Source organism: Myotis lucifugus, unplaced genomic scaffold, assembly GCF_000147115.1.
Source record: "Myotis lucifugus unplaced genomic scaffold, Myoluc2.0 scaffold_747, whole genome shotgun sequence".
Lineage (NCBI taxonomy): Eukaryota > Metazoa > Chordata > Mammalia > Chiroptera > Vespertilionidae > Myotis > Myotis lucifugus.
The window spans coordinates 216,616-232,196 of record NW_005871795.1 but is presented as its reverse complement, the minus strand read 5'-3'; the positions used below and the strand labels follow the sequence as shown (position 1 = coordinate 232,196).

At 50.9% G+C, this 15,581-nt stretch overlaps 2 protein-coding genes across 4 annotated transcripts in view; both read right to left on the bottom strand.

The window, feature by feature from the left end:
* Window positions 1-4,423: 4,423 nt before the first annotated feature.
* On the bottom strand, window positions 4,424-10,054 carry TM2D3 (TM2 domain containing 3). Of its 3 annotated transcripts, none has more exons than XM_006105999.3 (6): window positions 9,944-10,054; window positions 9,453-9,545; window positions 8,737-8,894; window positions 6,840-7,014; window positions 6,130-6,205; window positions 4,424-5,169 (listed from the first exon to the last, which is right to left on the bottom strand). In XM_006105999.3, the coding sequence occupies exons 1-6, from the start codon at window positions 10,032-10,034 to the stop codon at window positions 5,004-5,006; spliced, it is 759 nt and encodes a 252-aa protein (XP_006106061.1). In that variant the 5' UTR covers window positions 10,035-10,054; the 3' UTR covers window positions 4,424-5,003. The 3 variants fall into 3 exon arrangements, with proteins under 3 accessions (XP_006106061.1, XP_023602633.1, XP_006106063.1); XM_023746865.1 differs by having other exon boundaries at window positions 9,453-9,530; XM_006106001.3 differs by lacking the exon at window positions 9,453-9,545.
* Window positions 10,055-10,886: 832 nt separating this feature from the next.
* The window catches only part of LOC102423660 (probable threonine--tRNA ligase 2, cytoplasmic), an 18,750-nt gene continuing 14,055 nt past the window's right edge, over window positions 10,887-15,581 (bottom strand). Inside the window, 7 exon segments of the mRNA XM_023746864.1 lie at window positions 10,887-11,397; window positions 11,687-11,801; window positions 12,397-12,469; window positions 13,337-13,441; window positions 14,467-14,567; window positions 14,653-14,730; window positions 15,445-15,574. Coding sequence (XP_023602632.1) covers window positions 11,249-11,397; window positions 11,687-11,801; window positions 12,397-12,469; window positions 13,337-13,441; window positions 14,467-14,567; window positions 14,653-14,730; window positions 15,445-15,574 — 751 coding nt within the window. The 3' untranslated portion in view covers window positions 10,887-11,248.

Sequence of the window (15,581 nt, the reverse complement as noted above, 5' to 3'; positions counted from 1 at the left end):
TGAGCCTCTGTGTCAGGGTCTGTGTGTGAGCTGGACAAGATTGCAGGGACACGTTGGACACGGGAGGCCACTGGAGGGTCCGAGGTGATCCAGACACGAGGCAGTGACCACAGGGACCGGCACAGGGGCCGTGGTGGTGGGACAATGGTCCCGAGGTGAGTGCACTTCGGAGGAGCCGAGGATGAAAGAAGGGGCGTCCAGCCCGGCCGGGGTGGCTCAGTGGTGAGCGTCAACCTAGGAGCCAGGAGGTCGCGGTTCGATTCCCGGTCAGGGCACATGCCCGGGTTGCGGGCTCGATCCCCAGTGTGGGGCGGGCAGGAGGCAGCTGATCCATGATTCTCTCTCATCGTGGATGTTTCTCTCTCTCTCAGCCTCTTCCACTCTTTCTCTAAAAAAAAAAAAAAAAAAGAAAGAAAGTCATCAGCGGGGAGAGCCAGTCTGCAAATCACAATATGGAAAAAACGTCGCGGAGACGAGGGCGAGTGAGGGACGCAGCGAGCCCCCTTCGTTCCAGTGAAGAGGAAGGAGAGTTGGCAGGGAAGCGAGGAAAAGCGCAGGGCACTTCCTGCGGGGAGGAGGCGGGCCATCCTTGGAAACTTCTGGAGGCATCAGCCGAGGACTGTTCCTCTTCCCCGAAAAAACCCTTCCCGTGGCTCACCTGTCCCTCCCTCCCCGGAAAGCAGTGATTTATGGGTGTCACATACTCCCCGTTGGGAGCAGCTCGACCGACGCTGCTGGGCCGGCCTCCGGGCGGGGAGCCTTTGGTGCTCGGTGGGAGCTGAGGTTTGGGTGTTTGCTCACAGCTGCGAATGGCCGGACGCGGCCTCCGAAAAGAGCCGTGGGCCCGGTCTCGGCTATAAAAGCCCATTTAGAACCCATGGGAACCTGGACTTCAAGTCTACAGAGACTCCGGTCCCCAAGCAGGAACTGCCAACCGCACATTTACTGCACCAACATATGGGGTTCCTTGGGGGTCATTACCCTCCCATGTGGATGCCCACCTCTAAGACCACAATGGACCCCAAAAAGAATGGAGAAGAAGGGAGAGGGAGAGAGAGAGAAACATCAATGATGAGAGAGAATCACGGATTGGCTGCCTCCTGCATGCCCCACACTGAGGATGGAGCCTGCAACCCGGGCATGTGCCCTGACCGGGAATCGAACCCTGACCTCTTGGTTCATAGGTCCACCCTCAACCACTGAGCCACGCGGGCCGGGCTGGAGGCCTCATCTCCGCCTCGCATTCCTCTCCGTAACTCGAGTGTCAGGCACAGCCAGTCTACAGGGGCACGCTGCAATAGAAAAGCCACAGAAACCAAATTGAAAAGAAAATTTATGAGCCTTTTCCAAACCAATATCCTAAAGCTGACCGAGACAGCCAACCAGATACGGCCCCTGGATTGCAGGAGGAATTTAAGGGGCACTTCTGGCTAACCACACGCACGCGGGGGCGTCTGGCCATCTCCCAGGCCCCCAGGGCACGGATGAAGGATGTCCCAAGGACCTCGCTGGGGATGGAGAGCGAGGCTCTGCTTGCCGACGATGGGCTCACCTCCTAGTTCTTTCTGCTCATCACACTGATTGCTCATCCGTTACGGGTCCTCAGGCCCCCGTGCTGGCCCGTCACGGCCACAGGAAGTTCCGAGGGAGCCGGAGGGCTCGAGTTTCTGTGCCTTAGAGATGGAGGCGGTGCGGCAGGTACGGGGCCAGATGTCTAGAGACGATGCCCCATTCTTTTTCTTTTTTTTAAAATATGTTTTTATTAATTTCAGAGAGGAAGGGAGAGGGGTAGAAACATCCATGATGAGAGAATCATGGATCAGCTGCCTCCTGCACCCCCCTCACTGGGGATGGAGCCCGCAACCCAGGCATGTGCGCTGACTGGGAATCGAACTGTGACCTCCTGGTTCATAGGTCGACGCTCAACCACTGAGCCACGCCGGTCAGGCCGCCCTGCTTCTTGTTGGATTAGGTAACAGCTCATGTATTGCACGCGATGGCATTATATTCTGCTACTTGCTGCTCAAAGCCACCAACTGCGATCGATGCTCACAGTTGCCCAGCTGGATTGTGACAGAACCAGGATAAATGCCAGGCCAGCGCCCATCCTAACTTGGAATTGCACGTGTAAGGGTTTCCCGCCCCGTGTGGAGCATGCACCACATAGCGGACACACACTTGCTTTGGGGCCGCATCTTCATCTGAACTGTCAGGAAGAATTCCTACCGACAGGCCCGGCTCCCGGCTCCACCCACCAGGGACGCCTAGTGCTCTTCCCGCAGGCCTGGCTGGTGCCATAGTTTTCCTGGGGTGTTTGGCTGATAAGAGCAGGTACTGACGGAAAGTTTTGTGTGTGTGTGTGTGTGTGTGTGTGTGTGTGTGTGAGACTGAGTGTGAATGTGAGCAGGTGTGTGTGTTGTGAGCTGAGTGTGTGCACGTGTGTGAATATGAACATGTGTGTGAGCTGAGTGCACGTGTGTGAATGCGAGCATGTGTGTGAGCTGAGTGTGTGCACGTGTGTGAATGTGAGCATGTGTGTGTGCATGTGAGCATGTGTGTGAGCTGTGTGCTATGGTGACGGCTCACGAGCACTGGGGATCCTAGAAACAGCCGAACGTGCTAATTGCGGGATGAAGGGCCCTGGGCGCTGTGTCTATGGGGCTCCGATTAGACGTCATAACGGAGATCTTGATAAAAGAGTGAGTTCACCCAAGTGACACCTCGTTAATTCAGCCCTGGCGGGAGGCGCCGGAATCTCATTTTCCAGGTAACGGCCATCACTCACTTACAAATGAGCCCTCTATCGGGGACAACTTCATCCTTACCCACAGCCTCCCACACCCCGCTCCCCGCTCCTCTGGTGCCTCGTGGCTTCCCTGCCTGAGGATGGGCCGCCCCACGGGCCGCTGTGGGAGGGCTTCGGCGGTGAGTGTGACCGTCGCGTCCCTATGAAACCAGCTCAGGTCACGGCCCCTTCCAGCCTCACACCCACAGGGAGCCCGAGCCATTCACACAGGCGCCTGGGGATCAATGACAGCAAAATGGCCCCGGTTACAGCATCATCAGCCATTGAAACGCTCTGGCTGAGCTGACACATCATCGACTGCACCGTCACCCGATGAAGTCAGAGCCTGTAGGAGGGGAGAGCGGGCTGGAGTCGGGGTTCAGGGGGACAGGGACACCCCCATCTCAGAGCCCCAGGGAGCTGGGAGTCAGGACTCAGAGCTCCGGCCAGCAGGTCTGTGTTGTGGGGCTGATCCAAGAGAGCAAATGTAATGGGGATGCGCCACCTAGTGGCCGGAGCTGGAACTGCGGCTCGGCGACACCAAGACACCTGAGCCGATCGGGCCAGGTATCCCCAGAGGGAACCAGTCCCCTTTCAGGTAAACGGCGATGAGTAACCTGGTGAAGAAAATCCCACGAGATTTTTGGAGATATTCTCCCAAATTACTCCACAGCTTCCCAGCCTGACGGGCTGGTTAACCCTCTGCCTGTTCGGATGCCCAATTCGAAAGGAAAACGCCGAGTTGGAGCGTTTCGTAAGAGACCTTTGTAAGCCCACGTTGGGTTAGTAACTGCTTTTCCAGCCTGGGCCGGTGTAGCTCAGTCAGTGGGGCGGTGTCCCGTGCACTGAAAGGACGCCGGTTCGACTCCCGGTCGGTTGTGGCTCAATCCCCAGTGGGGGGCGTGCAGGAGGCAGCCGATTGAAGTTTTGCTCTCACATCGAAATTCCTCTCCCTCTCCTTTCCTCTCTCTCTGGAAATCAATTAAAAAAATTTTTTTTAAATTGCTTTTCTTTCCAATAAAGGATCTGTGGACTCAAAAACACTCGTGGTGCTAAAACACACTGAACACTCCACGGTACGCCAACGACCCAGCCAGCTGTGAATACAGTGAACAAGGGCCCGGACTGTGCGGTCCCCGCCATGCAGACGTTAGGTGGACCCACACAGCTCACACTCGTGTTGCTCGAGGGTCAACTGTATTTTCCATCCACAGTTGGGAACCCCCGTATCTGCAGGGCTGACTTAACTCACACTCGGACATTCGACCGCTCTGGATTGGCGCCCTCACTCCGTACTGTGCAAGGGTCAATTGTTGGAATGGAGCAATGCCCTGAAAAAACCACATTTCACCTTTTTTTTTGTTAATTTTCACCTGAGGGCATTTTTCCATTATTTTGAGAGAGAGTGGAAAGGAAGGGGGAGAGACAGAGAGAGAAACATCCATGTGAGAGGACACATCAACTGGTTGTGTCCCGGGGATCGAGCCTGCAACTGAGGTACGTGCCCTTGACCGGAATGGAAGCCAGGACCCTTCAGTCCCCAGGCCAAACCGGCTGGGGCACATTATACCTCTTAATGGTAACAGCTGCTACGATTACTCAAGATAATCTATTAATACAGAAAACAGTCTCCAATGCTTCTTAGAGCCAGTTATAACTTTATTAATTCTTCAGTCCTCTCAAACCTTTTACATTACTAATCAAGTTCAAACCACAGCCACCAGACATGAAAGCTCTAGTTCACGTTAAACAGTCACAGACGAAGACCGGACATACACACGACATCGCAAAACTCACGGAGCACTGAAGTGCGGGTGGTCTGTTATTGGGCTAAAGAATAAACCGCCCACTTCCCGCGTCACAGCTGAAAGGCTCCTGCAGGCCCATCCCGTCCTGGCCGAGATCCGAGCGATGCACTTCGACTTAAGCAACAGAAAACGAAGTCACGGGAACGAAACCGATTTCCAGTCACTGCAGAGTTCGTTCCTCCAGGTTAATCGAGTCCCAGTTTTTTCACAGAAAAAAATACATCTCAGGCAAATGAAACCGAATTCCGGAGAAGCACGGTGCAGTGTTTTTTTCTTTTGTAATTTTACCTTCATCAAGGCAGGCCAAGTACAGATGCTGTACATTAAACACATACTAATGCGCACTCGCGACATCACTTCCTCCGGGCCGAGGCCTTCCAGGCGCCGCTCCCCCTGAAGCACGATCGCCGCTAAATGTACAGAGAGCCGTCTGCCGGCCCCACGTAGCCGACGCCGATCAGCAGCACGTCGATCAGCGTCCAGATCCCCAGGCCGCCGAAGCTGAAGAGCTTGCCGAGGCCTTCCCGCCACTGGCCGAGGTAGAACCGGTCCGCGCCGAAGCCGCCGAGGGTGATGCTGGAACACCAAACAGGACCGGGTCCACCAGCCGTCCCCCCACCGCCCGGCCGGGTTAGCGCCATGACCCCGCGAGGTCACACCTGGGAAGGACCTCAGGACCCCAACCCTCTGGGGGATCACAAGGACTAGCACACACTTTGCAACACCAATATTTTCCATCTCCGATCCGGGGTGGGATCAGCGTATGTGAGGGGCTGGCTTTCAGTTAGACTCGGATTTTTGACCGTGCGGGGGCTGACACCCTACCCTGTGTCGTTCAAAGGCCAGCTGTAATCATGGGCCACAGACTGTTAAAATGTCCACAGTAAACATACGACCTTTAGCTGGACTGAAACCTAGGGTTTCTCTTTAAAGAAAAGTAATGCCCTCCTTGCATTTTATTCTGGAAAATGGCACATCCCTAGAACAAAGTGCGAGCACGAGTCAGGGGTTGGCACTGGAAGGCAAACAGCCCACCGCCCCTGCTGCCCCGGGTCCAGCTGTTCCAGTCACTCATCTCTAAACATTAGTGTTAGGGCCCAGCGGCGTGGCCCACAGGTTAAGCATCGACCTGTGAACCAGGAGGTCGAAGTTCAATCTCTGGTCAGGGCACATGCCTGGGCTGTGGGCTCCATCCCCAGTAGGGGGTGTGCAGGAGGCAGCCGATCCATGATGTTCCTCTCCCTCATCATTGATGTTTCTCTCTCCCTCTCCTTCCTTCCTCTCTGAAATCACTAACAATAGTGTTAGGAACAAATGACTCAAGATTCCTTCCCGTGCTAAGATCTAAGTCATGTGCGGGCTTCCTGGGAGACAGGTAACATTCCACTCCATAAAGGGCCGGTTCTGACCCAAGCATTTCCCACAGCTGCTTCCTCAGGTCTGAAGGAGGAGCTGGTTGGAGCTCAGTGTCTGGAAGATTCCACGGACCCCAACAAATTCCCAACGGCCCTCTAGCTTACTGGTGACACAGCTCACCTCAGGGCCAGGGCCGTGGACCACTTGTAGCCGCCGGTCCAGTTGCAATACAGCATCTTGGGAAACGTCCGGTTACCTTTAAGGAAAAAGAAAGCTCTCTATTTAGACACATGGGTCTAAACATACCCTTACACAGAGACTTAACTGAACGAGTGGCCTTGTAACTAAAAATCTAAAAACTCAGCCTCCTTACAATAACGCCCACTACAGTGAATGGTAAGAAGACAGACCTGATCATCCCGAAGCGCAGATTTAAAATTTAAATGTTAAGTCAGGCCCAGCCAGCGTGGCTCAGTGGTTGAGCGTCAACCTATGAACCAGGAGGTCACGATCCAATTCCCGTCAGGGCACATGCCCAGTAGGAAGCGTGCAGGAGGCAGCAGATCAATGTTATGGTCTCACATCAATGTTTCTCTCTCTCTCCTTTCCTCTCTCTCTAAAAATTAATAAACGATTCAATGACAGCATTAGACTTCATACCTTATGGATTTTGTCTTGTTTTATTGCTCCATTTTAAAAGATAAGAGCCTTGCAAATGTTCTGGATTTTTATAGTTCATTTTCGTATTAATGAAGCCTGGCATAACTCCAAAGTGCTGATAAATGTTCCTGGTGAAATAATTTAACCTGGATTCTCAAATGTCTGACTAAAGTTCTACACTCAGCTTATAGAAAAGCAGCTTGCTCCCCAGGCCCGCGGACCCGGCTCACCCAGGCAATGCACGTGGTCCCGCACCGTGCAGTTGGCGGTGTAGCGCTGCCGAGGACAGGACACCGTCATGCAGCTGGTGGAGTTGGAGCACTCGTAGTCGGTTTCCGGGAGCTGCCAGCAAAACCGGCAAGTCATGTTGATGACGAAGTGCTTTTGCGATCTGAAGTCCTGATCCTGCGTGGCGAAGGACACGGAGCTCATCAGTCATCACAGAGCAGCTTATCAATATGTCCACAAAACTACACAGTCATATGGCACAGAGCGTGCCAAATACTTCATGATCTGGCAGGAAGCGGCAAGAAAATATCTGGATACAAACCATTATGTATCCAAAGCAAATAAATATGGTATGATCCTATGATCATAAAAACATACACCCATAAATATATAGGAAAAACATCTAGAGAAAGGCACATCAAAATCACTAAGGTTATTTCAGGGCGGGGAGATTAGGCCATCCCTTTTACGCTTACACAGCACGTGTTCTTTTTAAGTTGTACATTTGGAAATTACTGGGGGGAAAACCCTGTAAGCTCTCCAGAGAGACTCTATCTTAACTTTTTTTTTCACTTTTTCCTTCTGTAATACAGATTCATAGAAACGGACTTACACTGAATGCATTTTGTAGCCTTTCTTACCTGCACTTGACATTACATTATCATATGTACTTCTCAAAACCACCTTTAAATGGTTACGCAATCTCCTTTGGAAGTTATCGTATTTATTAATTTTTTTCATCTATGCGAAACTGCTCTTTTGTACAGAGTACTACTGTAAATATCTGCGTATTTATAGTGGTGCGTTTATAAGACACATTTCTTAGCAACTGATTTTTGTTTTTAAATATATTTTTATTATTGATTTCAGAGAGGAAGTGGGAGAGATAGAAAGATCCATGATGAGCCCTAACTGGTTTGGCTCAGTGGATAGAGCATCGGCCTGCAGACTCAAGGGTCCCAGGTTCGATTCCAGTCAAGGGCATGTACCTTGGTTGTGGGCACATCCCCAGTAGGGAGTGTGCAGGAGGCAGCTGATCGATGTTTCTCTCTCATCGATGTTTCTAACTCTCTGTCCCTCTCCCTTCCTCTCTGTAAAAAATCAATAAAATATTTAAGAAAAAAAAAAAAAAAGAAAGATCCATGATGAGAGAGATTTACTGATCGGCTGCCTCCTGCACGCCCTCCACTGGGGATGGAGCCCACAACCCGGGCATGTGCCCTGACAGGGAATCAAACCATGACCTCCTGGTTCATAGGTTTGTCGGCCAGGCAGCAACTGTTTTTTAAATTAGTTAATAAGTGTATGTCTCACTAAGTAGTCAGTTTTGGGAGATAAAGTCAAAGAAGATGAAACAAACAACAAAGGAAGTGAATTCTGGAAAGGTTCCCCTTCCACAGCAAAGTTTTCCCTTTTCACTAAGTACCTACGCTGTGCCAGACCCATCACACACATAAGTTTAAAAGCCTTCAAATAGACCAGATGGCGTGGCTCAATGGTTGAGCTTCAACCTATGAACCAGGAGGTCACAGTTCAATTCCCGGTCAGGGCACATGCCTGGGTTGTGGGCTCGATCCCCAGTGGGGGGCGTGCAGGAGGCAGCCGATCCACGATTCTCTTGCATCACTGATATTTCTCGCTCTCTCTCTCCCTCTCCCTTCCTATCTGAAATCAATAAAAAACATACATATATTTAAAAAAACTGCCTCCTGAACCCTTGTAACCAAACCTCCCTTGGAAGCTCCAGTCTCTGGATCAAGCTGGCTTTCACCCTAAAATATTACTTATAAAACGCAGAGCACGTTCTTTCAGAATCTTTCCCGTCCTCCAGTCTAAACGCTCCTGAGAGCTCCAGGTTTACAGCGAGTTCACCTAGAACAAGCCGGTGGCGGCACTTACCACACAGGTAACGGAAGGCTTGACTGTGCAGTCGAAGGTGACGGGCTTCCCGTAGACACAGGAGAAGTTGGTCCTGCACTCCACGCAGTCGGCAGGGAGCCTGCTGCACAAGCCATTGCTGGGACACTTCATCACGTAGGGCGGGATGTCGGTGCTTTCTGCAAGGGGCCGGGGAGACAAGGTCATTCTCTCAGGACACGGTCTGAACAGACAGACACACCATTTCCCAAGGTCAGGGGGCATGATGGGGAGCAAGGAGAGACAAGGCTGGCATGGAAAAAGCAGAGCTGGGGCCCGAGAGACATGCAGCCACAGCAGGGCTCTGCCCCCAGCCGGCTCTGGGGCCCGATGAACAGCTCAACAGCTTAGGGAAAAAAAGCATTTAGCCCGGCCGGGGTGGCTCAGTGGTTGAGGATCGACCTGGGAACCAGGAGGACACGGTTAGAAAGGGCGCCTGCCGGGGTTGCGGGCTCGATCCCCAGTAGGGGGCGTGCAGGAGGCAGCCGATTGGTGATTCTCTCTCATCATTGATGTCTCTCTCTCTCTCTCCCTCTCCCTTCCTCTCTCTGAAATCGATAATAAAAAAGGGGGTGGGTGGGAAGGAAAGTGATTTCATCCACTAAAAGACATGTCATCCAAAAAAAAAAAAAAAAAAGCGAGGGAGAACCCAGCAGAGAGAAGTGCACACATTTACCAGAACGTAAGACGCCTAGTACCTGCCGCCCTGGGAACCACTGTGAACGTGCGCGTGGCGCCCGGATCCCGCACCGCCCGAGCCCGCGGCTGCGAGTGCTCTAGGTTTAAGGATCCTACGATCAGAGACACCGGTTACCCCGGGACGGGAAACCCCCGCGGGAGGTTAAAGGCGGGGTCCCCGCCACGCAGTGACTTGCTCGTGAAAGACCTCAAACTCAAATGCCCGGAAAGCGGAAGAATAAGACGCCAATAGGGTCCACGCCCATCGAGGCCCGTGGGCAACTGGGGAGCAAAGCGCGGAGTCGGGGACCCCGGCCCCCAGCCCTCCGTCTCCCGCCCGTAGGGGAACTTGCGGCCCAGGTGTCCCCGCGCCGAGGGGCGTCCCCCGACCGGCGGCCAGCCTTGGGCCGCAGCGCCCCGCCACCCCTCCGCCCTCTTCCCGTGGGTCTCGGGGGTCCCCCGGGCCACCCAGCCAGACCCAGACCCGATGTGGCTCCCGCCTTGAACTCACCACCGCCCGACAAGATATAAAACTGTGAGAGGAAGAGCAGCACACGGCAGAGGCGGCCCAGGACCCCCGGCCGGCCCGCCGCAGCCGCCATCTTGCCGGCGTGACGCACTTCCGGGGCGCGGGCTGGAGGTCGGCTGCGGGGCGGGGCGTCGTCCTGCGCGCCGGAAAGGGAGGAGCCGGGAGCGTATCGGCCCCGCCCCCTCGCCCCAAAGGCATCCAGGGCGCAGGCGCATGGTGGCTCTGGCAGCTGCGACGCTGCCTGGTTGCCTTGGTTTCCAGGCGCCTCCTATGCCCGAGGACGAGGCGCTCGCCCCTCTAGAGACCAGGAAAGGTCACCGGGACCGAAATGCACACCTAATGGCAAAGCAGAGGCGGGCTCGTTGGGGAGGTGGCACCACTCATATGTGGCTGGATGGATATATGTGGCTAGGTACTGTGCGACAGTTTTGATGACATTCCATTGCCTTTCATACTAAAAAGGCCTTGTTTGCAGATGAAGAAACTGTGTCCCAAACTGTATGGGAAGCGACTGAGGCTCTCGGGTGGGCCAGGTGGCCCCGCGATCCTGGGGCTGGCCCAGCCTGTACCCAGTTGGCATCTCCACAGCTGCCATGGGTTCAAGACACTTGTTATGTCCAGATGTTCCTCTAAGACTGGGAGAGGCCGGACGTTAAGTCAGCAGGATTCCAGGCCCCCAGGCCCCCGGACAGGAGCCCTGGATGTAAGATGAGGGTCCAAAGCCTGGGTCCCTCCCTGGAGGCCAGCCTTGGGGATGGGAGAGGCCCCCAGGCATCCTGCGTGCTCATGTGGCAAACAGTAGATTCCACAATACTGAACCCGAGTCCTTTGTCAATAACCCAATGTTCAGTGTTAGCTTCTCTTGTGGTTGTTGGTTAGTTAAAACAGATGAGAACATACTGTTACTAGAAAATGTTCTGCCATATTCTAAAGAGGTTGCAGACTTTTATTTAAAACCTATATTTTGAAAATCACAAATCTTAGCAATAACACTTCATAATCCTCATTTCCTGGTATTTCCCTTTTTTTTTCAATGAATAACATTTTCCCATATAAGTCTCTCAAGACATTTGGGAAATTAAAAATTTCCCCAAGCTTGTTCTCAGACACATTAGTGAATTAAACTTCATACATATCGGCTGCTCATTCATTGCCTCCTCTTCCACTGTCCCCGGCAGAGGAACCATCAGTGGGCCCAAAGTTCTCAGAAGTACTAACTTTAATTAAGAAAAATGCATTTTTTTTGGGGGGGGGGTCAAAACACAGAAGGGAGAGCAAAGAAGGACTTCAGAATTCTTCCTCAGCATTTAGTGTACGCGATTTCTTGAGATTCTTCAATTTATCGATGGCAGAAGCGAGTGATATCTCTCCATGAATTCTGTTGTCCCTTGTTCGAATGTTGACAGCATTGTTTGCTTTTTCCTTTTCTCCAACCACTATAGAAAAGAAAGGGAAATAACATTGTAAATCAACAATTTACAAAAGACTGAGCGAGCAGTCACATGACCGGTGTCTTGAGTTTTTCTTCAGTATGGAATTAAAGTGCTTCTGGCATTAAAGTGCAAAAAATTGCCACATGAGCACGCAGGATGCCTGGGGGCCTCTCCCATCCCCAAGACACATGACCGGTGTCTTGAGTTTTTCTTCAGTATGGAATTAAAGTGCTTCTGGAATTAAAGTGCAAAAAAACAAGCATTTAGGAGAGCAGATGCAACTTTAAATTACCCAAAATAAAATTATACTGAGCCAGCTGTGCGTTTCGGATTTTCTTATTGAGTGTACAACTATGATCTAAATCGACGTCGGCCATGAATCCTTCTTCAAAAAATGTGCTGGACACCTGCAAGAATAGAAAACGCTCTATTACTGCATCGGCCTGTGGACTGAAGGGTCCCAGGTTTGATTCCGGTCAAGGGCACATGCTCAGGTTGTGGGCTAGACCCCCAGTAGGAAGCGTGCAGGAGGCAGCCTATCAGTGATTCTCCCTCATCATTAATGTTACTATCTCTCTCTCCCTTCCCCTTCCTCTCTGAAATCTATAAAAATATATTAAACAACAACAAAAAAGAAGTGTTTATTGTTTTAAGCTGCTAAATTTTGGGGTAATTTGTTACACAGCAATAGATAATATAAATATTCTGTCCTAATAGAGCCACATGGAAAAGAATAACAAATATGAGATGTTTTAAAACAGCAATTTCTCAAAAACATCCAGAAATAAAATAGTTCTGATACAGTACATAGGCATTACTCCCAATGGCTGAAAACATGGGTTGGCAGTGAATGCATTAGTTATGCAGTATTTTCAGGCATGAATACGTTTCAGGTAAAAAACCTTCTCACACTAGATGCCAAGATTGTTCTGCACTTTGCTGTGCACTTAGATTGGACAGTAGGTGACAAGGAGGTTTGTCATTAAATGCGTCTGATTTTACCTGAAGTGCATACTTGTCACAAGTCGGCCCCACAGGGATGACCATCACCTGACGCGGAGACAGCCAGAAAGGCCTGAGAAATAGAAAAAATAGGTATTTTCAGAATGACCATTTGAAATAACCAAAGATTTTTTTGTGAGCTTTCTCATTCAATAGTTTTTTAAAAATATTTGATTTCAGAGAGAAAGGGAGAGGGAGCGAGAGAGAGAAACATCAATGATGAGAGAGAATCATTGATCTGCTGCCTCCTGCACGCCCCCTACTGGGGATCGAGCCCGCAACCCGAGCATGTGCCTTTGACTGGAATGGAAACTGGGATCCTTCAGTTTGCAAGCCAATGCTGTACCCACTGAGCCAAACCGGCTAGGGCTCATCACTGATGTTTCTCTCTCTCCCTCCCTCCCCGTCCTCTCTGAAATCAATTTAAAAATATATATATATATATTACACCCCGCACTTGAGGGCATTTTCCTTCCCCACTTCGCCCCTAAGCGGGCTGGGCTTGGGGAGCAGTTCTCTTTGGTCTGTGCCAACGTATTGCTCAGGGCCATTTGTGCTGCAGGGTTTCCTCCAAAGTCAGTGGTCACAGGGCGCCCCACGAGGCAAACACCACGGGTGGAAGGAGGGATGGCAGCGGCAGGAGGGGGTACCCCCCTGGGAGTGTGGGCCTTGTGATTCCCAGGTTCCAACTTTCAAAGGCTTGAAATGGTGAGAACATGACTCTATAAGTCTACTGAGTTCCCTGGAAGGCAAATCAGACAGTTTCATGTTGCTCGGCCTTTACTTTCTGACTCGGCAGCGGGAAAGGGAATTTTTTACTTGCCGTGTGCATGCTGGCTAATGATAAGGCAGGAGCCACCAGTTTTTTTCATGTTCGTTTGATCTCTCAGATGTGACTTCTAAGGAATAACAGACACGTTTCCTTTTCCACGTCACTTACCACTTCCCCCCGTAGTTTTCCGACAGGATGGCTATCATTCTCTCCACTGAACCCAGAATGGCTCGATGAATGATCACAGGGCTCTTCTTGTCATCCCCGTCCTTACTAAAAAGGAAAATGACACATTTCAGGGTTTTCTTTTTTTTAAAATACACTTTTTGTTGATGTTAGAGAAGAAGTGAGAGAGAGAGAGAGAAACATCAATGATGAGAATCATTGATCGGCTGCCTCCTGCACGCCCCCTACAGGGGGTGGGGCCCACAACCCAGGCATGTGCTCTGACTGGGAATATAACCATGACCTCCTGGTTCACAGGTCGATGTGCAACCACTGAGCTACACCGGCTGGGCCTGACTGATTTTTGATAAAAGTACAACAGCAAGTCAATGCAGAAAGGATGCTCTCTACAACCAATGGTGCTAGAATAATTAGACATCCAGATGTAACCAATGAACTCTGACCTAAACTTTCACATCTCAGACAAAAATTGGACTCCAAATGGATCTTAGACGTATGTGTGAAACTCAATACTAGAAAACTTAAAGATAAAACGTAGGGGACATCTTCATTGCCTGTGCTTAGGCAAAAAGTGTGCAGACATGATGCCAAAAACATGATCCGTAAGAGAAAAAATCTATGACTTAGACATCAGTGAAATACAAAACTTAAAATGAAAGGGAAAGTGAAGGCACTATTAAAAAAAGAAGAAGAAGCTACAGCCTGGCCAGGGTGGCTCAGTGGTTGAGTATCCATCTTTGAACCAGGAGGTCATGGTTTGATTCCCAATCAGGGCACATGCCCAGGTTGCGGGCTTGATTCCCCAGTGTGGGGCGTAGAGGAGGCAGCCGATCCACCATAATTCTCTCTCATCATGGATGTTTCTCTCCCTCTCCCTTCCTCTCTGAAATCAACACACACACACACACACACACACACACACACACACACACACACACACATATGTATGTATATATACTTAAAAAAAAAGAAGCGACAGCTTAGGAGAAAATACTAGCAAATCACATACACATCCAAGGGCTTACCCCTAGACTCTATAAAGAGCTCTCGACGCTCACAGCGCCCCGTGACGAGGATGTCGCCTGCACTGTTCCCCACGTCCAACCACTCACCTGACATAGGTGAGATGAAACCTCCGCGGGAGCTGGAAGTCCAGCTGGATGGTCGCACACTGATGGGACCTGCCCAGGGCGTCCTTGATGCTGATGTCAATCTGCAAAGCAGGTGAGGTTTGCTTAGACACGGTTTCTATTTCTCTTTTCCACCGTCCTCTTTATTGAAGCACAGGGTCCACTTACTTTAGGGCCATAAAATGCTCCATCTCCTGGGTTCAGCTTCCATGGTTTTCCAAATTCCATCAAGCTCTTCTGCAGTTGCTGTTAAGAAAAGAAAAGAGAAAGATGAGAACGTGCCTGGCTGGCATGACATCGACCTATGAAACAGGAGGTCGCGGTTCTACTCCTGGTTGGGGCACGTGCCTGGTTGCGTGCTCAATCCCCAGTACGGGGCGTGCAGGAGGCAGCCAGTCAATGATTCTCTCTCCTCATTGATGTTTCTCTCTCGCCCTTCCTCTCCCTGAAATCAATAAAATATATATATATATGTATATATATGAAAAAAACTAAATTCAAAAAGAACAAAAAAACCCAGCCTTAGCTGGTTTGGCTCAATGGATAGAACATTGGCCTGCGAACTGATGGGTCCCAGGTTCGATTCCGGTCAAGAGCACATGCCCGGTAGAGGACATGCAGGAGGCAGCTGATCAATAATTCTCTCTTATCATTGATGTTTCTCTCTCTCTCTTCCTTCCTTTCTGAAATCAATACAAATATATTTAAAACAAACAATGACAGCGGTTATAAGTGATTGGCACTGGAAAGAGTAGACCTTGCTATGAACTGTGAAGTGTGAAACGCACGTACGGTGTTGCTGTCATCACCGTGACGGGACAGCTGGGTAACTGCGTTCTACAGCTGGCGTGTTTGTTCCACAGCTTCCCACGTCCAACCCCACGGCAGGGCGCCGCCCTTCGCACCAGGTGACTGCGGCCACGCTGGCATTCCCCAGAGTCAGTGCTCCGTCCCACCTACCTTTTCAGCCTCGTCCCATAACTCGAGCTCGCCTAAGAAGTTCTCCGGCCGTGTTGACAGATTTAGTTGAAAGGAGAAGCCGAACGTGGAGTAAACAGACTGCAAGAACTGCAGACACCCACGGATTCCTCTTCAAT

Coding starts and splice junctions, on each gene's coding strand:
- TM2D3 (XM_006105999.3), bottom strand. CDS start 10,034: ATGGCGGCTGCGGCGGGCCGGCCGGGGGTCCTGGGCCGCCTCTGCCGT. Junction 9,546..9,943: donor TTATATCTTGTCGGGCGGTG/GTGAGTTCAAGG, acceptor CTCTGATCGTAG/GATCCTTAAACCTAGAGCAC. Junction 5,170..6,129: donor TCCACGGCCCTGGCCCTGAG/GTGAGCTGTGTC, acceptor TTGGTGTTCCAG/CATCACCCTCGGCGGCTTCG.